At 33.0% G+C, this 22,139-nt stretch overlaps 1 protein-coding gene across 4 annotated transcripts; it reads left to right on the plus strand.

Annotated features, from left to right (window-relative positions):
* The first annotated feature begins 388 nt into the window (after positions 1–388).
* On the plus strand, positions 389–21,062 carry LOC147068279 (tudor and KH domain-containing protein homolog). Of its 4 annotated transcripts, none has more exons than XM_085953015.1 (12): positions 389–701; positions 1,577–1,829; positions 1,926–2,153; positions 2,508–2,668; positions 3,317–3,470; positions 8,304–8,461; positions 8,942–9,013; positions 10,542–10,799; positions 14,607–14,757; positions 16,602–16,761; positions 17,219–17,322; positions 19,280–21,062. In XM_085953015.1, exons 2-12 carry the CDS (start codon positions 1,643–1,645, stop codon positions 19,744–19,746), a joined length of 2,100 nt encoding a protein of 699 aa, XP_085809141.1. In that variant the 5' UTR covers positions 389–701; positions 1,577–1,642; the 3' UTR covers positions 19,747–21,062. The 4 variants fall into 4 exon arrangements, with proteins under 4 accessions (XP_085809141.1, XP_085809143.1, XP_085809140.1 ...); XM_085953017.1 differs by having other exon boundaries at positions 3,317–3,425; XM_085953014.1 differs by having other exon boundaries at positions 389–447.
* The last annotated feature ends 1,077 nt before the right edge of the window (positions 21,063–22,139 follow it).

The following is a 22,139-nucleotide window of genomic DNA, read 5'->3' on the forward strand; positions in this document are numbered from 1 at the left end:
CCTCAACAATGATTATTTAAACCTTTCAAAACCTCTCAGTTATAAATTGTTGACTAATAAAATAATAATTAATCAGTTACAGTATAAGTGCTATAAAATATGAGTTTTTATTTTTTTATGAATGTTTAATCTGAACACAAAGTTTTAGAATATAATTGAGCCTAAAATATATAACAACATTTTAATGGACTATACATAAAACGGAAAAATTACTATGCTATTGCTGGGTAGCTGTTTGACTTATTGTCTAGGGAACATCGTCTTATCTAAATTTTGTTATGAAACTATTGAACAAATTCAATAAGATTGCACTAAGGAATAATATTTATTATTTGTTTGAATAGTAATGAAAAATCAACTGTTTCAAATTGGTAAAAATAAATTACGTACAGAAAACACTGATACCATCATTCCCCAGCCTCTCCAATGTATACTGTTTCTGTATAGGTTAGTTTCGTATTTCATAATCTTTATGGCAAATTTTGTTTATATTTCAGAGATAGTGCGGATTATGTGCTAATTGTCATTCATAATATTTGCGTTTTTAATCCATTGAACAAGTCCTCGTCTCTACGATCTCCCAAGTTACATGTTGTTATTCTTATGTCATACTTCGTAATAGATTAATAAATCTATTATTATGTAGTTGTCTTTTGTGTCAAAGCAATAGTGCCCATTTATATATTAATTACAGCCCAAAGGTGCGCGTTCTCTTCAATTATCCTACTTTTATAGAACCTTTCCCTTCTGTTATTTTGGCCCTATTCCAGGACATCGCTGGCATAATATTAGGCCGGTTAATTCGAGTGCTCTCATCTCGCGACAGTCGTCACTTCACAGGATTTTTTTTTATTTAATAAGCGCGACTTAAATCTAACTCGGGGTGACGTAATTCACTTCGCAAATATTCTTTTATTAGCATATTTTGTGCAACACTTACAATGTATCTAATATGAAACTAGTCCTAACAAAGTAATTAATATACCTACTAATTTTGTTGTGTAGATGAAAATTTTTCTTCGAATATTGATTGTTGTTAATAAAATTGTACCTACCCATCTACCTAAGAATAATTCATGATATTTCTTTAGCCGTTATTATATATTTGCATAAATTAATAAGTGAATATCGTCCAACAGTCATGTCGACTGCTTAATCTGCAAACCAGCTCCACTTTTGACCATAAATGAGATTTTGATGACATTATGTTATAAAGAATGTTTCTATGCTCAAACTCCTAAACCTATAAATAAATTCGTTATCGTTCTTCACACAAAACAACCAACTGCAGGTGCCAAATTTTTAATATCGCAAGTATATGGAACAACTCCGTTCTTTGTATAAATTTTCTTTATATGTATATAAAAGGCAAACTAAAATTAATTCATAGTGCAGCTTATTTGTTGTGTAAGTATTTTTGAAATTGTTAAATTCCTCTCGATAGTTAAATTATTAAGTTTATTCTATTTCCTGTACAATTTACCCAAATGCAGTTAGACGGTTTACAGGTTAAGCAGCGATGTGCAAAAGTATGATTTCTTTTGGTAATCGAATATTTATTTTGTCTATTTTTCAGGTACACATTTAAACACAGGATTATTTTTGGAACTATAAATGTAAAGATTTAAACAGAAGCTTAAATATGGTTATAAGTCCAAAGATTGTAGTGCCTGTGGCATTGGGAGTATCTCTCTGCGCCGCGACTGCTGTCCTCTTCTACTTAATCTTCAAGAAGGAGAATGAAGAAGTACAATCTTCCAAACGGAAGAAGATACCAGCAGCTATTATTGAAGTTAAAGTACCAACTCAACTAGCGCCTGCTATTATTGGTAAAATATAATCCATTGGTTAATACATATATAATTATTATATTTGTCCTCGTATTTATATTTTATTCTTTTTTTCTTACTCTATTTACATTTTAGGTCGCGGAGGTATAGCAATCAAAGAATTGGAATTAACGAGTGGTGCACAAATTACATTCAAGGATGATGCCGGCAATGAGAAAGATGTTGACCGTGTGTGTATCATCCGCGGCTCTGCTGAGGCCGCAGCCATAGCCGAAGGCATGATCAAAGCTATTGTGGCGAAACATGCCAGCATGGAAGAGAGTGTCATAACTGTCCCCACTTGGGCCATTGGTAAAATTATCGGTAATACTCTGAACTTGCCTTTTTATTTTTTAGTTAGTAATAACATTTTTCATCACTTCTATAATGCTTCAAAATATAGCTGCCACTATGTGTAGTGGCGAAGGGCAGAGGTAGGCTGTGTAGATAGTGTTTGTTGGTTTTTAAAATTCAATTCAACCCTGCCGAATCCAAGCCATAGTAGATTATAGTCTCAGTAATATTCTCAGAATACAAATTGCACATGGTGTTGGTAAGTTTTTAAAATTCAATTTAACCCTGCTGAAATGAAACCTACTTTAATTGAATTTTAATAAATGTTGCGTTGAATACGTGTTTACTAATGTCACCCTAATTTCATTATGTTTGATTGGTAAGGTCGCGGAGGAGACAACATCCGAGAGACATGTCACATAAGCGGGGCAAAAGTGAATGTGGACTCTCAAGGCGGCAACACCAGCCGAGCGGCGCACAAACAAATCACCATCAAGGGTGCCCCTGAACAAATCAAAGTGGCTGTCAACATAATTACCAAATGTGTTAGTAGTATTATCGCTCTTATTCCATCTACAGTTGTAAGAAATAATATCTTTGAAAATACATAATTTTGAAACATTACCCAAGATATCATTGATGGACCTTCGATGACATAAATATTAGATTTAATTCGCACAAGTCAGCAGATCATTAGCTCAAAGGATAAGAGCACTCATCGGGACAGTGAAAAATGTGAGGTTTGAGTCCTATTTTTTGATATACCTATTTTCTAGGATTTTTCCCATGTTTTCTGAGGTGTTTCAAAATTATATATTTTCTACAAGATAAGAAAATCTGGTGATGTGGCTTGTTATTATTATTAAACAGACAAATTTATGATAAAGTTACTCGACAACAACATAATATTACGAAATTTCAAATACATAATATGTCTTGATAGTTCTAAGATAACTATAAAATAATCCTATTCTTCAGCATAAATTGAATATAGACCGACACCAATACTGATTGATCTGTTACACAATTTTTCTTCACAATTGATAATTTCAAAAAACCTTATCTTGTTTGGCACCATTGCAGCTTTTATAAATTTAGAGATTAGAATCAGTTAGATAGTGATGATATCATTGACATTCACATGATCGTTATGATGGTTCACTAGCATCCATTGACTGGGGTAATGCTTCCAGGTGGAAGAGGAGAAGAATCGCAGGGAGACGGACCTGTCTAAAAGGGAGCCCCGAGGGCGGCATGGAGCGGCGGCGGGCAACGCCCACCCTCAGCCCGCTACAGATGCAGGTACGCCCGGCAAGAGACGCGACGCTCTGGAGACTCCCTCCGCCGGTAAGATGGGTGTCTGCCGGCGAAGGACACCTCGCCCAAGTCGCCCGCCTCTCTCGCTATCAAATCACGCCATCTTGTGCTATCCCTTCCACTAGATCGCTACTCTAATGCAGAACTAGCCTAGTCAATTTTTAAGCAAAAATGGTTCCAGTATGGAAAAATGTTTTATAAATAAGTTCTCAAACTACGCAGGTTATAAAAGTGTATAATAGGGGTACCCATAAGACATCAAGTAAATTATCTTTAGTTTTTAAATTAATTCTCCAATGTTTGCGAAGATGTTTATAGTTGTTATGTGGATTTCTTTAATCAAAATTTTTTTTCTATTATCCCAAAAGAAAAGATCAGACTATCAACCTTTAGAATAACATAATATACATCATTGCATATTGTAACAACTGCAACAAAAATAAAATTGTGGTATCTACAGGCATATTTTGAAGGTCAATAAGTGTCAATGTTCTTTCTGACATTTACCGGTGGTGGTTTTGACTTATCTGATGGTGTTCGAAGTCTGCGTCGTACTGAATTCGATAATGATGCTTTAAAATCACTGGTTGAGCCGGATCCAAGACTTAGGGTGCTAGAAATGGTTGACATTCAAGGCCATTTGGTCGACAGTGTTAAGACATCTTCATGAAATTGACATGGTATCTAGGCAAGTCAGCAAAAAACTGGTTAGTTACAGTGTAGCATGAAATTGCGCAATGACATGCAGCAAAAACAATCCAAAAATATTAAAAAAGCTTGATTGAGAAGCTTGCGGCATCAGATCATCATTTCTTTAGATCCATGGAACATTTACTCAAAAATATTTCTTTTCGAATAGTTATGTTCAAGTTCACCTTGAATTATATCTGTGTGCGAAAGGAAGAAGGTGTTAAGGCCATGCATTAGTTGAGGCACGGTCTAAAAAGATCGTTGCTAGGCGATGTGCGGATTGCGGGTCGCGGGTGAAAATGACGCCTGTCAAACGAAATATTATTTCTCATATAAATCCAACATACGTCCATTTTATGTTCTGTTTATTATTCTATTAGTATCAATAATAATATATTCATTGACATGTTTGCTTTTTAAAGTAAATGGGTAAAGTTTTTAGTCATCTTTACACAATTTTAGAATTAATTGGCCCGTCGCCATCACGCAGCAAAGTGACGTGCGTCCGACTCCACGTTTTCTCAATGAATGCGAAGCAAGTACAAATTTTCGTCGCGCGTACAGTTGAACATTATTTGGCGTTTCACTGATGCGTCACCTTAAGTCTTAAATCGCTACTTTTCAGGACAGCCAAAAACAAGATTAATTTTTAGACCATTTTGTATGAGAACTTGAATGTTTCTGTATGGAATTTAGTAATTCAGAGGTGTTGATTTGACTTACCCTTTTTCTCATTTGTGCATATGTGTATTATGGTTCATCAGCCATTTTTACTCAATTTTCGATTTTGAAGATTATCGCCCACAGATAATTTTTATCATAGCCAGCACATTTTAATAACAGAGGAATTTAGTAATTGAGTGAGCATTTTGTGGAAGATGTTTTTAAAGTCGATAACTATTTCGGTTGTAATACCATTATCAAGACTACAAAAATAAATGACTTATCTACGGTTAAGTATAAAACTTATAGAATGATACGAAATGATCTCTCTCTCTCTCTCTCTCTCTCGCCCTGATACTATTAAGAATAATATCTACTTGGAAACTGTATTATTTTAAAATAATTCTGGGTATACCTTATACATAATATTATGTGTTATAATAATGAACTATCTAAATTTACAGGTTGTATTTTTATACATATATACATACCAGTTTCGAACGGTGAAGATAGACTTTGGAGATTCGACATAAATAGTGCACACTAAACTTTGTCAGTCATATTTATTTGTTTTCATTGAACTAAGAATACAAATTGCAGATGGTATCGATTAGTTTTTAAAATCCATCTATAAAATATCTAAAATTCTGCCATTAAATCATACATAATTTTAGATATTTTATAGATTGAAGAATATTTTCATCTATAGGCAGGAATTATTTTATGCAATTTATATACTTACTTCAATGAAAACATTAATTAATTATGACTGAAAAAGTTTAGTCTGCACTATTTATGTTGAATCTCCGCAGCCTACCTCCACCCTTCGCCACTGATGTGTACATAATGTACATTTTCACTGCGACTATTTCACAAATGTCTTAAAAAAGCATTCAAAATGGATACGCTACCTACCTTGTATAATTTTAAATTATCTAGACAGGCTAGTTCTGCATTAAAGTATCAAACTTTTACACCACAGTTCTCTTTTTTTCTTTTGTGATATTCACAAACTGCGACCGCTGTCCGGTGGTCGATGTCCGACCCGAGAATCTCAATTTATTTTGATACCATAATAGAGCAGTGATCCTTAAAAGGATGGTAAATATTATTTCACTCAATATTCAAAATTCCATAGTTAATCATTTTCATTTACAAAATTGACCAGATAATAAAAATATCATAACTAATAATTAGAAATCATAATAATTATTGACAGTTAACACTGTCAAAAAATTTCATTTCGGGATGCAACCCAATTCTTGGATTTCAGGATTAATATTTCAAATCCCACTAGTGGTGAAAATACATGAATCTGTTTTTACTATGAATTTAAATCTAATGAATATTTCACATTCTGTGACACTTTCAATTCTAAAATATGTAATTATCAAGATATACCATAAAAGTGAATAATGTCTATATTCATATAATACGATATTTTAAATAACTCAAGAAATATTACTTATTAAAATAACCATTTTGTAAATTATGACAAAAAATTGTATGTAATTTCTCCATTAATAGTAAAAAAATGAATGTATTAACATAGTTACATGTTACATCACAGTATGTGTTGTTTATTTTTATATTAATTTATTGAACAACTATAATCCAATAATATATCCATTAAGTTATTCGTCTTTGGTTTTCAAAAATACATAATTTCCAATGAAAATCATATGAAAACTAATCCTGAAACCCCAAGATTCCATTTTCAATCTCAGCATCAACAAATCGAGCGGGATTTCGGGTTAGCAAATTTTATTATCAACTCGGTTTTCCTGCTGATGTCGGCTGCTGTTTTTTGACAGTACCAAAAGTTTTAATTAAAATTAAAATATTAATTTTATGTTGGAGAGTGGCCAACAATTTCATTAGTCATTTATATCAATGTTGCCAATTTGCAATTGCAAAATTGCAATTATTATCTGGAGACAATTTTATGTAAGCATAATAATCGTGCAATGTGTTTGTGTTTGTGGGATTAATTTATATATAACCGCTAATAAACGTTTGTGTTGTCTTGTGATAATCTTTTCGCAGCCTATTAATAGAAAAACTTGTGTGAAAATTGTTTGAATTAACTAACAAAACTTTAGCCAAAAGTAAATAATGTATCATGTCCTTTGTCATTGTACAAATAAAATACAAAAATTATGTACATATGCTTATATAAATTGTTTTAGTAGATGGGAGGATGGACTTTTTCTTTTTGATTGCAATTTACTTTTCAATTCATTGTGTGATTAGCAATTAATAAGGAATTATTTTTTTACGTGTTTTTCTTCATCACGATAATTAATCCCATCTAACAAATAAATTATAGAGATAAAATTTTACAATCACGGTAATGTATCATTATGAGATATTATACAGTAATTAGTACTTTACTTAACGAATTACATAGATGAGTTTCAGTAATTTACATTCTTAATAGAAAAATCATTGTCAGAGGGAAAAATATCATTCCAAGCTATATATCGTCGGTGTTTTATAAAAAGGGCGAATCAACCATTTTGACGAAATTGAGATTTTAATGAAAATACAATATGTACCCCACTAGCTTTGTTGTGTAATAACGGCGAATTTGTATCTCCACAGGAAAGTACTTAAAAACGATAATCGACTAAAATTAAATTAATTAAAATTACGAAATAAAAAGCAAATGTGACATATTAGGCCTTTTAAAATATTATATAATAATACCTATTATAATGACAGTATTCTTTCTAAGCTTTATTATAAACTTGTTAGATATTTATAATCATCTACAGGTAATAAACAAATAAATGTCAAAAGTTAAAAATCCTCCTGTAAAATAGCATTTTGGTTAATTCGCCCTTTTTACAAAACACTATGTTCTTAAACTATAAACGGGACTATATACATAATATTCATAGATGTTGGCAACTGCAAATTAGTTTTTATTAAATTTTCATATGTTATTGTCTGCTTAAATTTGAAAGGTATAATTAGCTTTAACTGTTTGTATCACTGTAAAATTTGTCAATATCCTGACGGATAACAGATTTAATACCTTATTATTAGGTGTATTTAAAAATTCTCATATGTAACGTATTCAAATTGCATCATTCCGTAACAAAATATACCCATCCCGAATGTCCGTTCTGCCAGTCCACTGCTTACAGTTTACACATAAATATATTGATCTTCCATATTTATGTATGTTTGCAAGTAATTTCCTATGAATATTTTAAAAATATATATTATGCGCTGGTACTCAGTTACTGCATGTAGGTGCCTACTGAGTTTTCGTTAAAGTCGGTATTACTGTATATTCAAACTTTGATTTTTGTGGTATGTTTTCAACTCTATGATTTCATACGAATGATGTCTATTGTACTGTGTGAAATCGAATAAAAATATTCTTTAAAAAAAAGATGCTTGCATTTGATTGAATATGTATGTTTTAGTCATATTACCTTTATTATCCATACCCCCCAATCCATTTATCTTATGATTTAATTTTGATGTTTGCGCGGTTAGGAAACGATGGAGCCCTTCTGGAAGTATTTGTGTCAGCCGTGTCTTCGCCGTCCCGCTTCTGGTTGCAAATTATCGGACCGCAGGTGGAGCAACTCGACAAGCTCGTCGACATGATGACCGAGTTTTACAGTGACGCCGACAATAGAGAAGCAAGCAAGGTCTGTACTATCCTGCGTATGCCTCTCACTTATTTTACTCATCCGGAACTGTTTTCTATCTTAACACACATCATTATTATTTTTCTTTTTTATCTATTATATGTCATTCATCACATTAAATATTATATTCTCCATGTATATTATCATATTTGATGAAGTTCAAAACAATAATTGACCCAATTGAAGATTTTGCTGTACATGTTGAGTTTTGTTAATTTTAAAGTCGAAAGACATGATAATTAAAAGAAATTACATAAACCTAGAGACAGACAGCTATAATTCGAGGCGTGGTTTGTCGCCATGTGAGTATTGCTGGTGTGTTGTGACCTATTAGTGTTCCGAACCACAAGTTATAGAAATTAAGTTGAATTAAGTTAGTTAATTAAAAGTTAAGAAATTAAAAAAAAAAAACATATTTATTGCCCATGTCATTTTCAACACTATATTTTACCATGAAATTTTCTTAAACCATCTTTTCAGTTGGAAGACATACAAGTAGGACAAATAGTGGCAGCAGTGTTCCGACACGATGGAAAGTGGTACAGAGCGAAGGCAAGTAAATTATTGTAAAATACACTTCAACAGGTTTATTCAAACATGTCGCAAATATTCCAAAAAATAGCTGTATCCGTGATAAATGATACTCTATTCAGTCCGTATTCGAATCTGTGAATGGTGATGCGGGTCACGATATTTGCCGCAAGTTTTATCCGCGACGTCTGTAGGGTGCTAGATCATTAAATTTGTATGCGTCCTACTGTCAAATAGTGTAATAGCAATTGTATTAATGTGAATTTGTTTAAAAGATACTTAAGATTCCATACAATTAGTTTGATAGAGGTTTCTTTAAAAATTGTAATTTTTTGTTCATTTCAAAACTGACAATGATTTTATAATGTCTTACTTAAATACTTCTAATCCTCTAATATTGAGTCGTTTGTGCCAATGGTTAATGCCATATATTCAAAAATTCAGTTTCATTCATTTTCCATTTAGCCACCAAATCCGTGGCCTTTTAACATGCTTTCTTTCCTCCCCATTAAAAATGATATACACATAATATTTATGTAAACGTATCGAATAATTATATAAACAATAAGATCCAAAAAAAAATCAAGATGAAAGATAATTTTCAAAAAAAAAACGGTTGAGGTTGCTAAAATATAAATAAAATAAGGCTAAGAAAAATTTTTGCTCATTGAGCCGGTGCAAAAAAATGATCATCATCTGTGACACTGGTATATCACTATAATCGTTTTATATTTATACCATTGTGTTCATTGTTTTTTTATGGAAAATAGGTTATCATTCTTTTGAAAAGGTTTAGACATGTTCTTTGATTTTCATACAACAGCAGTAATTATTATTTTAATTATAAATAGGTGAGAAATATGTGGAGATAATAAATTATAATCGTAGTAATAAATCACCTGCAAATCTATGTCATTCTATAATTTGCAGCAAATAGTTAGGTATATACATATTCGCAGTACTTAAATTATATAAAGACCTCATATTCTCTAGTGCGCATGCGCATTCCAAAAAAACATAAATAATTTGTTATAATAAGCATGTGCAATGGAAGTTGTGCGAAAGATGCGGTAGATTACCACGTCGCAGATTCAAGTTGCGTTGGGTAACCGAGGTGACAACTCCTCACTAATCTCAGCGGGGCAGATTGTATTTGAGGCGGGTACACTGAATAGGGCAGCTGATATCATTCAAGGATGGATCGTTTTCAACGCATCCATTTCAGAAGGTTTTCATAATATGGAGCTACCTTAATGAATTCAATGTACTACGACCAATACTAATTCACATGAAGTTGCTGTTGTGTCACTGAGAAATATTGTATGTGAATATATCTGCAAATTAAAATCCTTTTTCTCTTATCTTATTAATTTAGAATTTTAGCCAAATCCGCTAAACATTATTGAGTATTGTAGGGGGAAACTTGGAGTTTGAACTACACGATTTTCTTTAACATCTTCTGGTAGTGCTAACTAAATACATGTATAATATAACAAATGTGCAAAACATGAAAGGATTTATTGTTTACCGATGTTCATAATCTTTTCAGGTGGCTGAAATAAAGCAAAACGAATTCGACGGCAAGCAGCAAGTGTGCGACGTGTATTTTGTGGATTACGGAGACAACGAGTACGTGGCTAAGTCGGAGTTGCTAGCTCTGCGCACTGACATGCTGCGCCTGCGCTTCCAAGCCGTAGAGTGCTTCCTGGCCGGAGTCGCGCCCATCCCTGATCCCGATGACTCACAGGCGGACGATCAACATCACTGGAACCCTCGTGCCATTGAAAGATTCGAAGAACTCACTCAGGTATTAACAAAATTGTTGTACCCGCAGTTTACCATTATATCATTATTAGACTCTTTTTTTTTTTTGGGGACGAACTCTAATATTACAACATTTTTTAATTAAACCTATGTTTTTCAGAAAAATAAGGTGTACGATGTAGTAGGTACAATGAATTATGAAATAAATATTATTGTTATAGTATCTTTATGGATACCAAGGAATTTTCATTATGTAGAAGCGATGGTATTAGTATAGTTTAGTACCTACTTATTTAGACAAATTATTGAAGAATACGGTCACAGTAGTTCATTAACTATTTAATGTGATCTACGGTGGAGAAAAAAATAACAAGTATGTGAGAACTTCCAGAGATCATCGCATCCGAACTGAATGTATGAATTCAAATGGCAGTGATTTAACTTGTGCATGCGATGCCATCATCGCACTCGATTCTACATTTTGTGCACTGTACTATGTATTTTGGCTGAAATATCACAATAGATTTGGATAAAACACTAAATAATTTTGCAAACCAAATTACTATTATTTAATATGATGTTATTTGCATGGAGGATGTTTTGGCCCTTGGGTAAATCTACAATCTACCTCGAACAACTCTGCATGTTTTACTCCAAGAATCAAAACTCTTCGTCATCATAATACGTGGACAGTATGTCAAACTTGTATCTACCTACAGACGACTATTCATATGAATTTATTCAACAAAACTTCCCATTGCGGTAGCTAATAATATTTATAATATGTTAACATATTTAAAATAAATGTATCATATGAAAATATATAATAGCTGTTGAGGGACGTATCTCTTAAATTTCAGCTTAGCTGAATATATTTGTGATGAATGATTTACATCGCAATTGAATATAACGCAGGTAGCTTAGTTGGCAGAGCACATTGGCGCGAATCCAGTGGGCGCAGGTTTGTATCCTGCTGGGCATCGTATTATTTTTTAATAAGATCTTTTCAGTTTTCTTTGATGTGCTTTCAAACTATGTAGATATCTTCAATTAAAAATGTTACATTGTCAAATCTTGAGAATTATTCGTTGAATAAAAAAATAGTTAATTGGATGATTTATAATTTTCTTAAGCTCTTATTGTACATTTCGTATATTTATTTGTTGTGTATTAAATATCTACATACTCATACATAGGTATGTAATATTACATCTTTGAATTCCTTACTTATTAATATGATAACAAGGGCTGCGCGACTTATCAATACTCTTGACTAGAGACGTATACATGTTGCTTTTTATTAGGTATACTTATAAATTGCTTCACTTACTCTTATTTAAATTACATATCATTTTGTGAACGTCGTGGATTAATAATTTTATACTTAGTACACAATATCCTTTAAATAAAAAGGGAGTTAAGTAAAACATTGTCTTTATGGAGCTTTCTATATTCTGTTACGTGACTGAATTGTCTTAAACAACTGATTTAAGTACAATACGCATACATAAAATAATGATAGTTAGATGGATACAATTTTCAGTCCTAATTTGAAAACATATATCTCTACGAAGTGCAAGTTATACCCACCTATTAACGTACCCTTCTTTACGAGGAATAATTATTATTGTTAGTCCATTCGCCCAACCCACTAAATTCATTCAGTAGATCGAGTAGGTACATGCTGAAAAAACAATATGCATTATTTTTCCCATCTGCCGGATTGAACCCGCAACCCACAGTTTCATAGATGGCTACGCTACATCAGCCGCCGTGTGTACAAAATCTTGTATTTCGATAAAAAATATATACTATATTGGTGTATACCACAGCTGATGATGATAAATAATATTGTATTGAAAATAATTCATTTTAAAGTTGTTCACTTTCTTCATTTATGAAGCAATTACAAGCAATTCAAAATTTGTCATCGATAGAGAACCTTTTTTGACACCTACAGTTGATGAATTTTAAACATAGCAAATTTTTCAGCGATAAAGTTACCCCATCTCATAACGTACCTATCTATATAAATCAGTCATTTAATAAATAAGTACAAATTAATATCACCAACCAGTTAGTTTTTTATTAAAGTTAATTTTTATGTACGCAACAATATGCACCTATATTTCGTTATTATTATGTTATTCAATTGAAAATGTTTGTTACGATAAAATATGTTGTATATCAAAATTACGAAAGTAGAAAAAAATTTAAAACTTTCATATTACGTGTTTATTAAAGGAATATGTGTCTAGGTACCTGTCGTTTTATATCATTAATAGTTTATTTTACTCTTTATGTGCATTTAAATCAAATAATAATACCGAAATACATAAATAAATGGGCGTGTCTGGAAATCTGTAGGTACATATACAGTTCGCCGTATCCGAAATATTGTATCGGTAATAATATAATGGTCGTATATTAAAGACTGTTCAACCTCTTTAGGTCGTATAGTACTGAGATAAAATTCATGTCTAAATAAAACACGGTTCTTGTCGGTTTACAAGAAGCCAGTGGCAAACAAATTTTTAAAATAGCCGATTACCGGATAATTTTTTGTTAGGTTAGGTTTTCATTATTGAATTTATGAATTTTGACACAATCGGCTATGAAAATTGAATTAATATTCATATTGAATCAAATAAAATTGGATATCTTATCTTATAGTATACGGTCATCTTTTTCCAATAGAAAGCTCACCGTAAACTGTGCCACGGTGAAATGTATTACGTACAATTTACATGTAACCTTAAATGGGACGGGCGATGAGTTTTTTTTAAATTAACGGTAACCTACATTTTATCAAGTAGTAAAATGTGTGGCATTGCGGATAAGTAGCTCTGTAATATTCTAAATCTAAATGTATTAACGTAATATTTATAATGAACGTAAGTGCAAAACCTTTAGAAGAATGCAATTACGGCTGACGCAATACACAATATATAATAACATAATATATTATAATTATATAATAATTATTCAAACGAATATTTCCAGAAAACCTATTGTTTTGATACTATACACATACTTGGTAATGGTATCAATATGATACTTTTAGAATATTTCAAGGTCCACGGACAAAATCTTTCAATATTTGTAGGTATCAATTAATTGGTATTTGTATGCATAGTAGTTGTACGTACCTACGAAAAAGTTCTTAGAAATATAATTATTAAAACATGTATTTTATACGCATTGTATAAAATGGTTCACTATTGCTTACAATAAAATTGCTGCGATAAAAAGAACAATAAAAGTGGTCACCCGAGAATTTTAATTGGTACATGTTATTATAAATTGTTTGCAATACGCCGCTCAGCTAAAATTATTTTCGCAAGATAATTATGATAAGTACCTTCGCACCTGAGCCGGCAGAAAAAACAACTGACAAATTGTAGAAATCCATACTAAGAATAATTTGGGCAAAAGTCTCCTTAGGATATTGGATTCGTCCACCAATTTAATGTGTTTTTTTATGGGTTGACGGTTAAAAACGTCAACAGGCCGGTGTTTAATCATTATCATCTCAGCCCAGATGGCCCTTGGCTTGCTGTTTCCGCACACTCCCATTGTATAGAATAAACAAAATATCATAATCACTCGAATGAAATATGAAGTCATCGAAGATATCTTAATGACTTGAGTGAAAGCCACATTAAAAGAGGATAGATAGAGCATTGTAATCTCATAAAAACATACAGTTGTTTGTGAAGTTATCTAGGTCAGCAAAAGTTAAATATTAATATAAATTCTCTAAATAATCGTCAGTTCCAAATTTATTTTTTGTTGAATTGTCATACAAATTTCATGATTTAGAGGTTTTGTTTTTTAATTCATAAATCAGGTTTGCCGATGGAAGAGACTCTGGTCGAGGACTTGCGCTTTCAGAGATCGCAAGGTCAAGGAGATCACCGAATCGGAAACAGATAAAACGGCCCGTGACACACGAGAAGGTTCCCCCATTCCCGGAGTCAAATTGTATGACACTAAAGATGGTAATATTATACATCTGTTTATCTTAAAATACAGTTTTTCATTTTAATCGGGAGCAACATCTTTCCCTATTACAATCTCATTTATTATACATCTGTTTATCTTAAAATACAGTTTTTCATTTTAATCGGGAGCAACATCTTTCCCTATTACAATCTCATTTATCTAATACATAATGAGGATAAAAATTCTGTTGAATATTTTTTTTACAAGGAGTAGAATTTGTTTATTCCAATAATCATTTGTATTTTCTATATAACTACAATTTTACATTGACACGGAGAAGTAAAGATTGTGCAGTGTTTCACTTTTGAAATACATTATTTATAGTAAATTATTGATGACAGATTTACAAAAAAAAAAATAGAATTACTCCTTCACATTCAAAATTTATAACACACTGAATAATAAAATTAGTTTCACAAATACATTGGAAAGTGAAAAGTCAAGAGAAAAATAAAAACATTTGAGTGTTAAATCAAATAATTTTATTAAGTAACAGGTGTTTAGATTGTCGCACATTCTCGGATGGATTATGTAGCTTGTATGAGGGTGGGTCAATAAGTCCTTAGAAAACCCCACAGGTGGCGCGACTCGTACTGTAAGCGGTTTGTTTTCATGCAGCGGCACTACCGATTCAGTATGCTACGAAGTTTCAATCAGATTGGTCGGGTTGTTGTGTGTTTCTCGTACATTTAAAAAAAAAAATTGCTTGTTTACAAAAATGGAGAAAATTGAGTTTAGAACTGTTATTAAACATTTTAATATAAAAGGGCTAACAGCAAAGGAAATAAAAAATGAGTTGGATTTAGTTCACGGCATATCTGCTCCTTCACTTGCAACTATTTATAACTGGTTAAATGAATTTAAACATGGTCGTACATCAACAAAGGATGAACCACGCTCAGGACGTCCTGTAGAGGTGACTACACCAGAAATGATCAATAAAATCCACGATATGGTGTTAAGTGACCGAAGATTAAAGTTGAGTGAGATAATTGAGGTTACAGGGATCTCAAAAGGTAGCGTCATTTCTATTTTACATGACAAATTGGGCATGAAAAAAATTTCTGCAAGATGGGTGCCGCGTTTGCTCACAGTCGACAATAAACGCAATAGGGTGGTGGCCTCTAAAGCCCTGTTGTCGCTCATGCAACGCAATCCGGATGAATTTTTTCATCGCTTTGTGACTGTAGATGAAACATGGATACACCACTATACTCCCGAGACGAAAGAACAGTCAAAGCAGTGGATTGCGAAAGGCGAACCATGTCCAAAGAAGGCGAAAACCGTAAAATCAGCTGGTAAGGTTATGGCTACTGTATTTTGGGATGCACGTGGAATTATTTTCGTTGACTATTTGGAAAAAGGAAAAACAATAACAGGGGATTATTATGCATCTTTATTGGACCAGCTAAAAAACAAAATTGAAGAAAAAAATCCTCTTTCATCAGGACAATGCCCGTGTTCACACATGTTTACGATCAATGGCTAAAATTGAAGAATTGAAGTTCGAATTGGTCGACCACCCACCGTATTCGCCAGATTTAGCCCCCAGTGACTTTTTCCTTTTCCCAAACTCAAAAAAATGGCTAAGTGGACGTTTTTTTTTCAAATGAAGAAGTCATCGATCGGACAAATGCTTATTTTGAGGACCTTCCGAAAACTTATTTTTCTGACGGTTTAAAAAAAATTGAGAAACGTCTAACCAAGTGTATTGAGCTCCAAGGAGATTATGTTGAGAAATAAAAAAAAATACAAAAATAAAAACTGTTTTAATGCTTTTTTCTAAGGAATTATTGACCCACCCTCGTAATATAATATTTATTTGTCTAATGACTTACAGGGAAGGATATAAATGTGAGTCAAGTTCTGGTGGAAGAAGGTTGGGCTGTAGAAATTGAAGAGCCGACATTGGAAGCAAACAAGAATGCGTCCGCTTCGCCTGTCACTCCGTCAACGCCGCAACTGCCGCCGCCATCTTTCGGAGACTTGGAATGTTCCAGGTGAAACCCCTTGCACCTTTTTTTAATTGAAATCTCTTATCGATCAAATTATTATTGTTTTATATTACATAAGATATTTTTATCTACTTTACCTACAATCAATTTTTTTATTAATGCTGCTAATTGTAGGAGACACATTCTAAAGTAATCTGTAAGTATTGCATTTTATTTATGAGTTATGCTCAATTTAAATATTGTGTAGCAGCTTACGCGTCAACGTATAATGTCGTGGGTCCCAGATTCAAATTCTGGGTCTGGCAAATTCATATATTGTTTTTCAATTTGTCAAGAGTAAGGACCCAATAGGTTGAGAAAGTGGCTAATATCCATTTCTTGTAAAAAAAAAAATGTTGATACAAGCCTCCACACTATGGAGGCCCATTATGATCTTATTAGGAACGGACGATCTTTTGATTCATCAATAAAAAGTGAAATTCGTTATATATTTTCTTGTCAGGGTTCTGGGAATGGTAATCGGAGGCCGGGAGGAGAGGGCAGCGAGCTTACCGCACGGAGGATTATCCCCTCGTGCTTCACCGCAGCCGTCTTCACCTCAAAATGGTACACCAGTCATAAATATACATAGTATCCACAATCGCAGAATCAACATTTAATCGATGGAATTTACCATGTTGAATTTGGTCTGGTTTTCGTCATGAGCAGATTGCAATTTTATTTTATCATCAGCATCATTTATGGCACTAAATCCCTTGACGGGTGAGTCTTGGCCTCCTTCAAAAACTTCCTCCGTATCAGTTTCAGTCATCCAGGTCTTCTGTTGCATGTATAATTTGAAGAAACTCTTTTTTTCTTCAATGTTCAAGTGTTGAGGGGCCAGATTTGGGAAACATGGGATCTTTTTGGTGGGAATCTTTTTTTCAGCGTTATGATTACTGGTAAATGCATAATCTGTACACCAAAATTAAACCCTGACGGCTAAAATTATTACACATGGAACATGCTTTGCCAACTGATTCTTTGAATGCTGGTTGTCCGAATTCAAAAGAAAATAAAATAAATTGTGGGGTACGGGTTTACACATCATTCCCGAAGCGCCGTTCGCGGCCGACTGGAGTCTATCGGCTGCGCTACTTTTGTGACTTTATTTTTCGTTACGCCTGTGCGATTTTTCGTAACGAATCCGCCCGGGAGGTCAAGACAAAAGTATGTATTCATGCTAAAATTGCATTTTTCAATTCATTCAATGTCCCATATTTAAGTGTCACGACAACCTATATCGGGAATGTGGGAAAAACTGTTATGCTCTCTTTCACAATGGCCCAAGCAAGGCGAAAGTTGGTGTCCTTTGATGTCTGTTGAAACATTGACACTGCCTGCCGTAGACCACACAACGCGTATGTCCCCCTCTTCACAATGGTGACCGCGTACATTCACCCTACATGGACCATTGTGAAGAGGCAGCATTAAAATGTTTGACCACCGTACTCGAGTAACATAAATTGAAAATTATGAAATCACTCCTTAGGACTGCGAAAATTTAAGTTACACTCTTGTATTGACTAAGTTTTCATTGATTCACCAACAGTGACATTTCAGGAGGTAATTTTAAAATTCGGTCAAATCCACTTTTTGACAACATAAGAAAATACATCATTTTCATTCCTCTTTCCTAAACAGTTCAGTTTGTGTTTAGTAATAACAGAACAAAGACATCGTCTTTCTGATCACCTTATGACATTCATCAAGACGTCTGCCTTTGCGATGACATGATTGGATTAAATGGATTTGATGCTGTTTGAAAATTCATAAACCTGTTGAATTTTGCCATTATCAAGAATTAGAATATTTAGTTGTTTTTTTTTTTTGTTTAATTTGATGTTGAATTTGTTGAGTACTGAAAATCACATCAAGTACACTGAAAAGATTGATCTAAACAGAACATGCCAGAGCCAACAAAAAAATGTATTTTTTTGGTTTAAAATTATTAATAAATATATATTAGATAAAAAGAACTTTTTATATACAATATTTTTAAATTTTCTGTTGATATGATAATAAAAACGTTGTAAAATTACCTCTTCATTTGTTCTTTTTACAAAACTACTTAATATTTTTAAATGTGTCACTAAAGCGTCAATGACATTGAGCTAATTTACGAGCTGCTTGTTGGCGAATTTACAATCTGCCTGTAAAGTCGCCCAGTGTCATCATCGTACAAGCTAACAAACAGATTGTAAACAATCTACGGTCAACTTGACACGCTACACGCCGGCGTGTGGGCCTACTGCGTCTGCGCAGTAGAGCGTAGTAGCAACCTCCCGGTAAAAAAACGAGCTACGTTCTGTCAAAATAGTCGCTAGTTTTTTAGCTTCTCAGCGAATGGAAAGTTTTGTGTGTCATCATCACAATCGCAGTAGCTGAATCGCCGGCTTTTAAATTCGCCAACAAACAGCTCGTAAAGTAGCTCAATGTAATCGACGCATTACTGGGTAATGTTTCGTCTTGAATTCATATTAATTTGTAATAATTCTTTTTATTAAAAAAAATTGTTTTGCAGAAGATACAATTTTCTCCAGTCTGTCTGGTGACTCAAAACCTATTTCTACATCTCTGGCTGCCGGTATGGATCACGGTAAGACTCCGACAACGAATACGGTCTCGACTCCCGATCTCCTCAAGTCCGAATCTCACGATCCGCCTCACATGAATGGGTCGACTCGCTCTTCTAACGGCGCCCTGAAGCAAAATGGAGATTTCTTAAACGCCGAACGAGTCAAGAGTGTTTCGGCGGTTCCGAAAGAGTTATGCTCCTTGCCTAAAGACTCAGGACCCAAACCCCGCGAACCGTCTGCCAAACCTCACCCCGTTCATGTCTCTGACCCGAAGGACGATCTCAAGGCAAAGATCAACCGAGTCGACTCGCATCACGGAAACTTAGAATCCCTGGGAAAGCACAATCCTCCTCCGAGTGATGCTGTCACTCAGGCAAAATTACAAAAAGAACAACCGGTCGACGAAATGTAAAACATTTTCGATTTCATGATTGTAAATATTTTTCTAACTCGAATTTATCATTATTGTTAAATTGAAATTGTGATAAATTCATCGTATTGAATTGAAATTTTACCGTTGAAATGTGTTGTAAATAGAAAAAAAATATTTACATTGAATGTTTGACAACTTTAACTCGCAGTCAATTCTTGATACCTGAAACATTATCAGTAAAATGTGTACTTAATATTATTATGTAGAAGTTTTCGAGGAAAATGTAATTGTCATAAATTAACTTGTCGTAACAATAAAATTTAAATCAATATCTTTTTCACAAAAGGGACCCAATATGTAGCTTGTTTTAAGCGTCGGATGCATTTGGTGCATGTTGTATTCAAAAAAATTCGCACAATTCGATATTTATACATTATTATCAATTAATTATCACTGAGGAAATGAATGTTCTATTGACAAAATTATGGACGATTTGTATGAAAAAAAATGTGCAGTGATTTAATTTTAAAAATGTTATCAGAGAAGGTTCGTGAGCGGTGATAATTTTTTTTTACAAAAATGTCAAATTCTAAAATATTTTGTACATACTGTATTGCATTACATTTCAGATTTGTTACGAAAGAAATTTTTCAACTCTATCATATCCATATCTATTTTTGTGAATATTTGTAAAAAAAATGTACAAAGGATGATTGGAACATTTTTTTTCTAAAATGATGTCATTTGTACGGTTGTATTTGGGAGGATCTCTGTCCATTGTATTTAATTTTTGTTTTTTCTTTTTGTTACGAGAGCGGTGCTTTTATTTTTTACTATTGTTTATGGTTAATGTTAGGTACATAGAAAGTTGAGTCTAGCTGCATTTATATTTAAATGTCATGTTTATCTTTCTCAATCATTGTGACAACGAAAATGAAAAATGAGATTATACTTGAAAAAATATAGGTACCTTATAGTGCGAGATTGTATTAATTTTTTTTTTTGAGGCGGTTTGATCTCTACGATCTACATGGTATTGAGAACTAATCCTAGCAATGCATGGGGATTATGAGCAGCCATAATTTATTTGTATTGTTTTTTTTATTATTATTTATTTAATAGCACTTATTTACTCGCTTAAAAGTTAAAAAATATAAAAAAAAACTGATGTATAACATGTCACAAAACAATAATATTATGTAATAAACTAGTTACGTAGATAATATGTAGTAGTTAGTTCATAAAAGAAGTTTATACATACCACTTACATGTAAAATTACTATGTTGATACTTCCATATTATGTATATGGTTATAATATGTTATAAAAATGAATAAACCTATTTTCAACATATTATTTACTTCTTTCATTTGCAATGGGCCTTCACAAAGTATATTTGTAAAGCGGTATTTAGACGCCAACACTGCCATTTCACTTGCGTGTGAAATATGGAAATAAAAATCAGATGTATGATAGTTAAATCTAGGGACATGCTCTTCCATCTAGCTGCTTCAGCTATCACTTTCATAATAATAACATATTATTATATTTAGGCTACACTTACACTGGATGAATCCAATCCGGCCATAGTTTAAAACTGACAACTGGGAAAGTCTATCCAGACTGAGTCGAGCGAGGTTCTGCCATTTTTTGCCAATCATATTTTACTGTCTCGGTTTAGAATTTTAGATGCACATGTTCTGCGATGTCTGGCCAGATACTAAGAAAAAAAATTATGTCAATATATACTAAACAGCACAGGTCAGGTGACATCACGCAGACCAGACTAGTCAGGTCGGCCGCAATATAAAAGCCCTAACGCAGGATTGAGTGTATGTTTTCCTACTGACGGTCTGGTCGGTTATCCCGAGTATGGTTGGGTTGATCTCATGTCCAAAATAATTATAGCTTTAAGCTTCATCCCCATACGAGAAGGTTTTCTTCAACTTGATTAGTATACCTAGATAAAAATGATATAAATAATTATAGTTTAAAGTGTATTGCTACAAACATTAGTGATAAAATTGGCAGTCTACAGGCCTTATTACACATAGTTGAAATTTACAAAACATCTATTTAACCACACAACTGTTGTAATAGACTTTAAAAAATATGTATGTATCACTACCTAATACAATTTATTACCAAAGTAAAAAACTTTTCAATATATTACAATATGTATAAACTTCCTCCCATGGTTTTTTTGTCATGTAATGCGGTGGAACGGCGTTCCGGCACCTTTTTTCAAGGTATTTTTAATGTTTCAAAAGCAATTAGACGAAACAATGTTCGCACTTACATAGTAGAAGCTAATTTTCCTGAATCATCTCATATGAAAAGACATATCCTGAAAAACTATTGCGTTTGATATATGCATTGAATTCTATGACCATTTTCTTCAAGTAAATGTGAACGCGAATTTTCGCAAATGAA

Source organism: Rhyacophila brunnea, unplaced genomic scaffold (genome assembly GCF_057557595.1).
Source record: "Rhyacophila brunnea isolate RB1 unplaced genomic scaffold, BYU_Rbru_1.0 scaffold_3, whole genome shotgun sequence".
Lineage (NCBI taxonomy): Eukaryota > Metazoa > Arthropoda > Insecta > Trichoptera > Rhyacophilidae > Rhyacophila > Rhyacophila brunnea.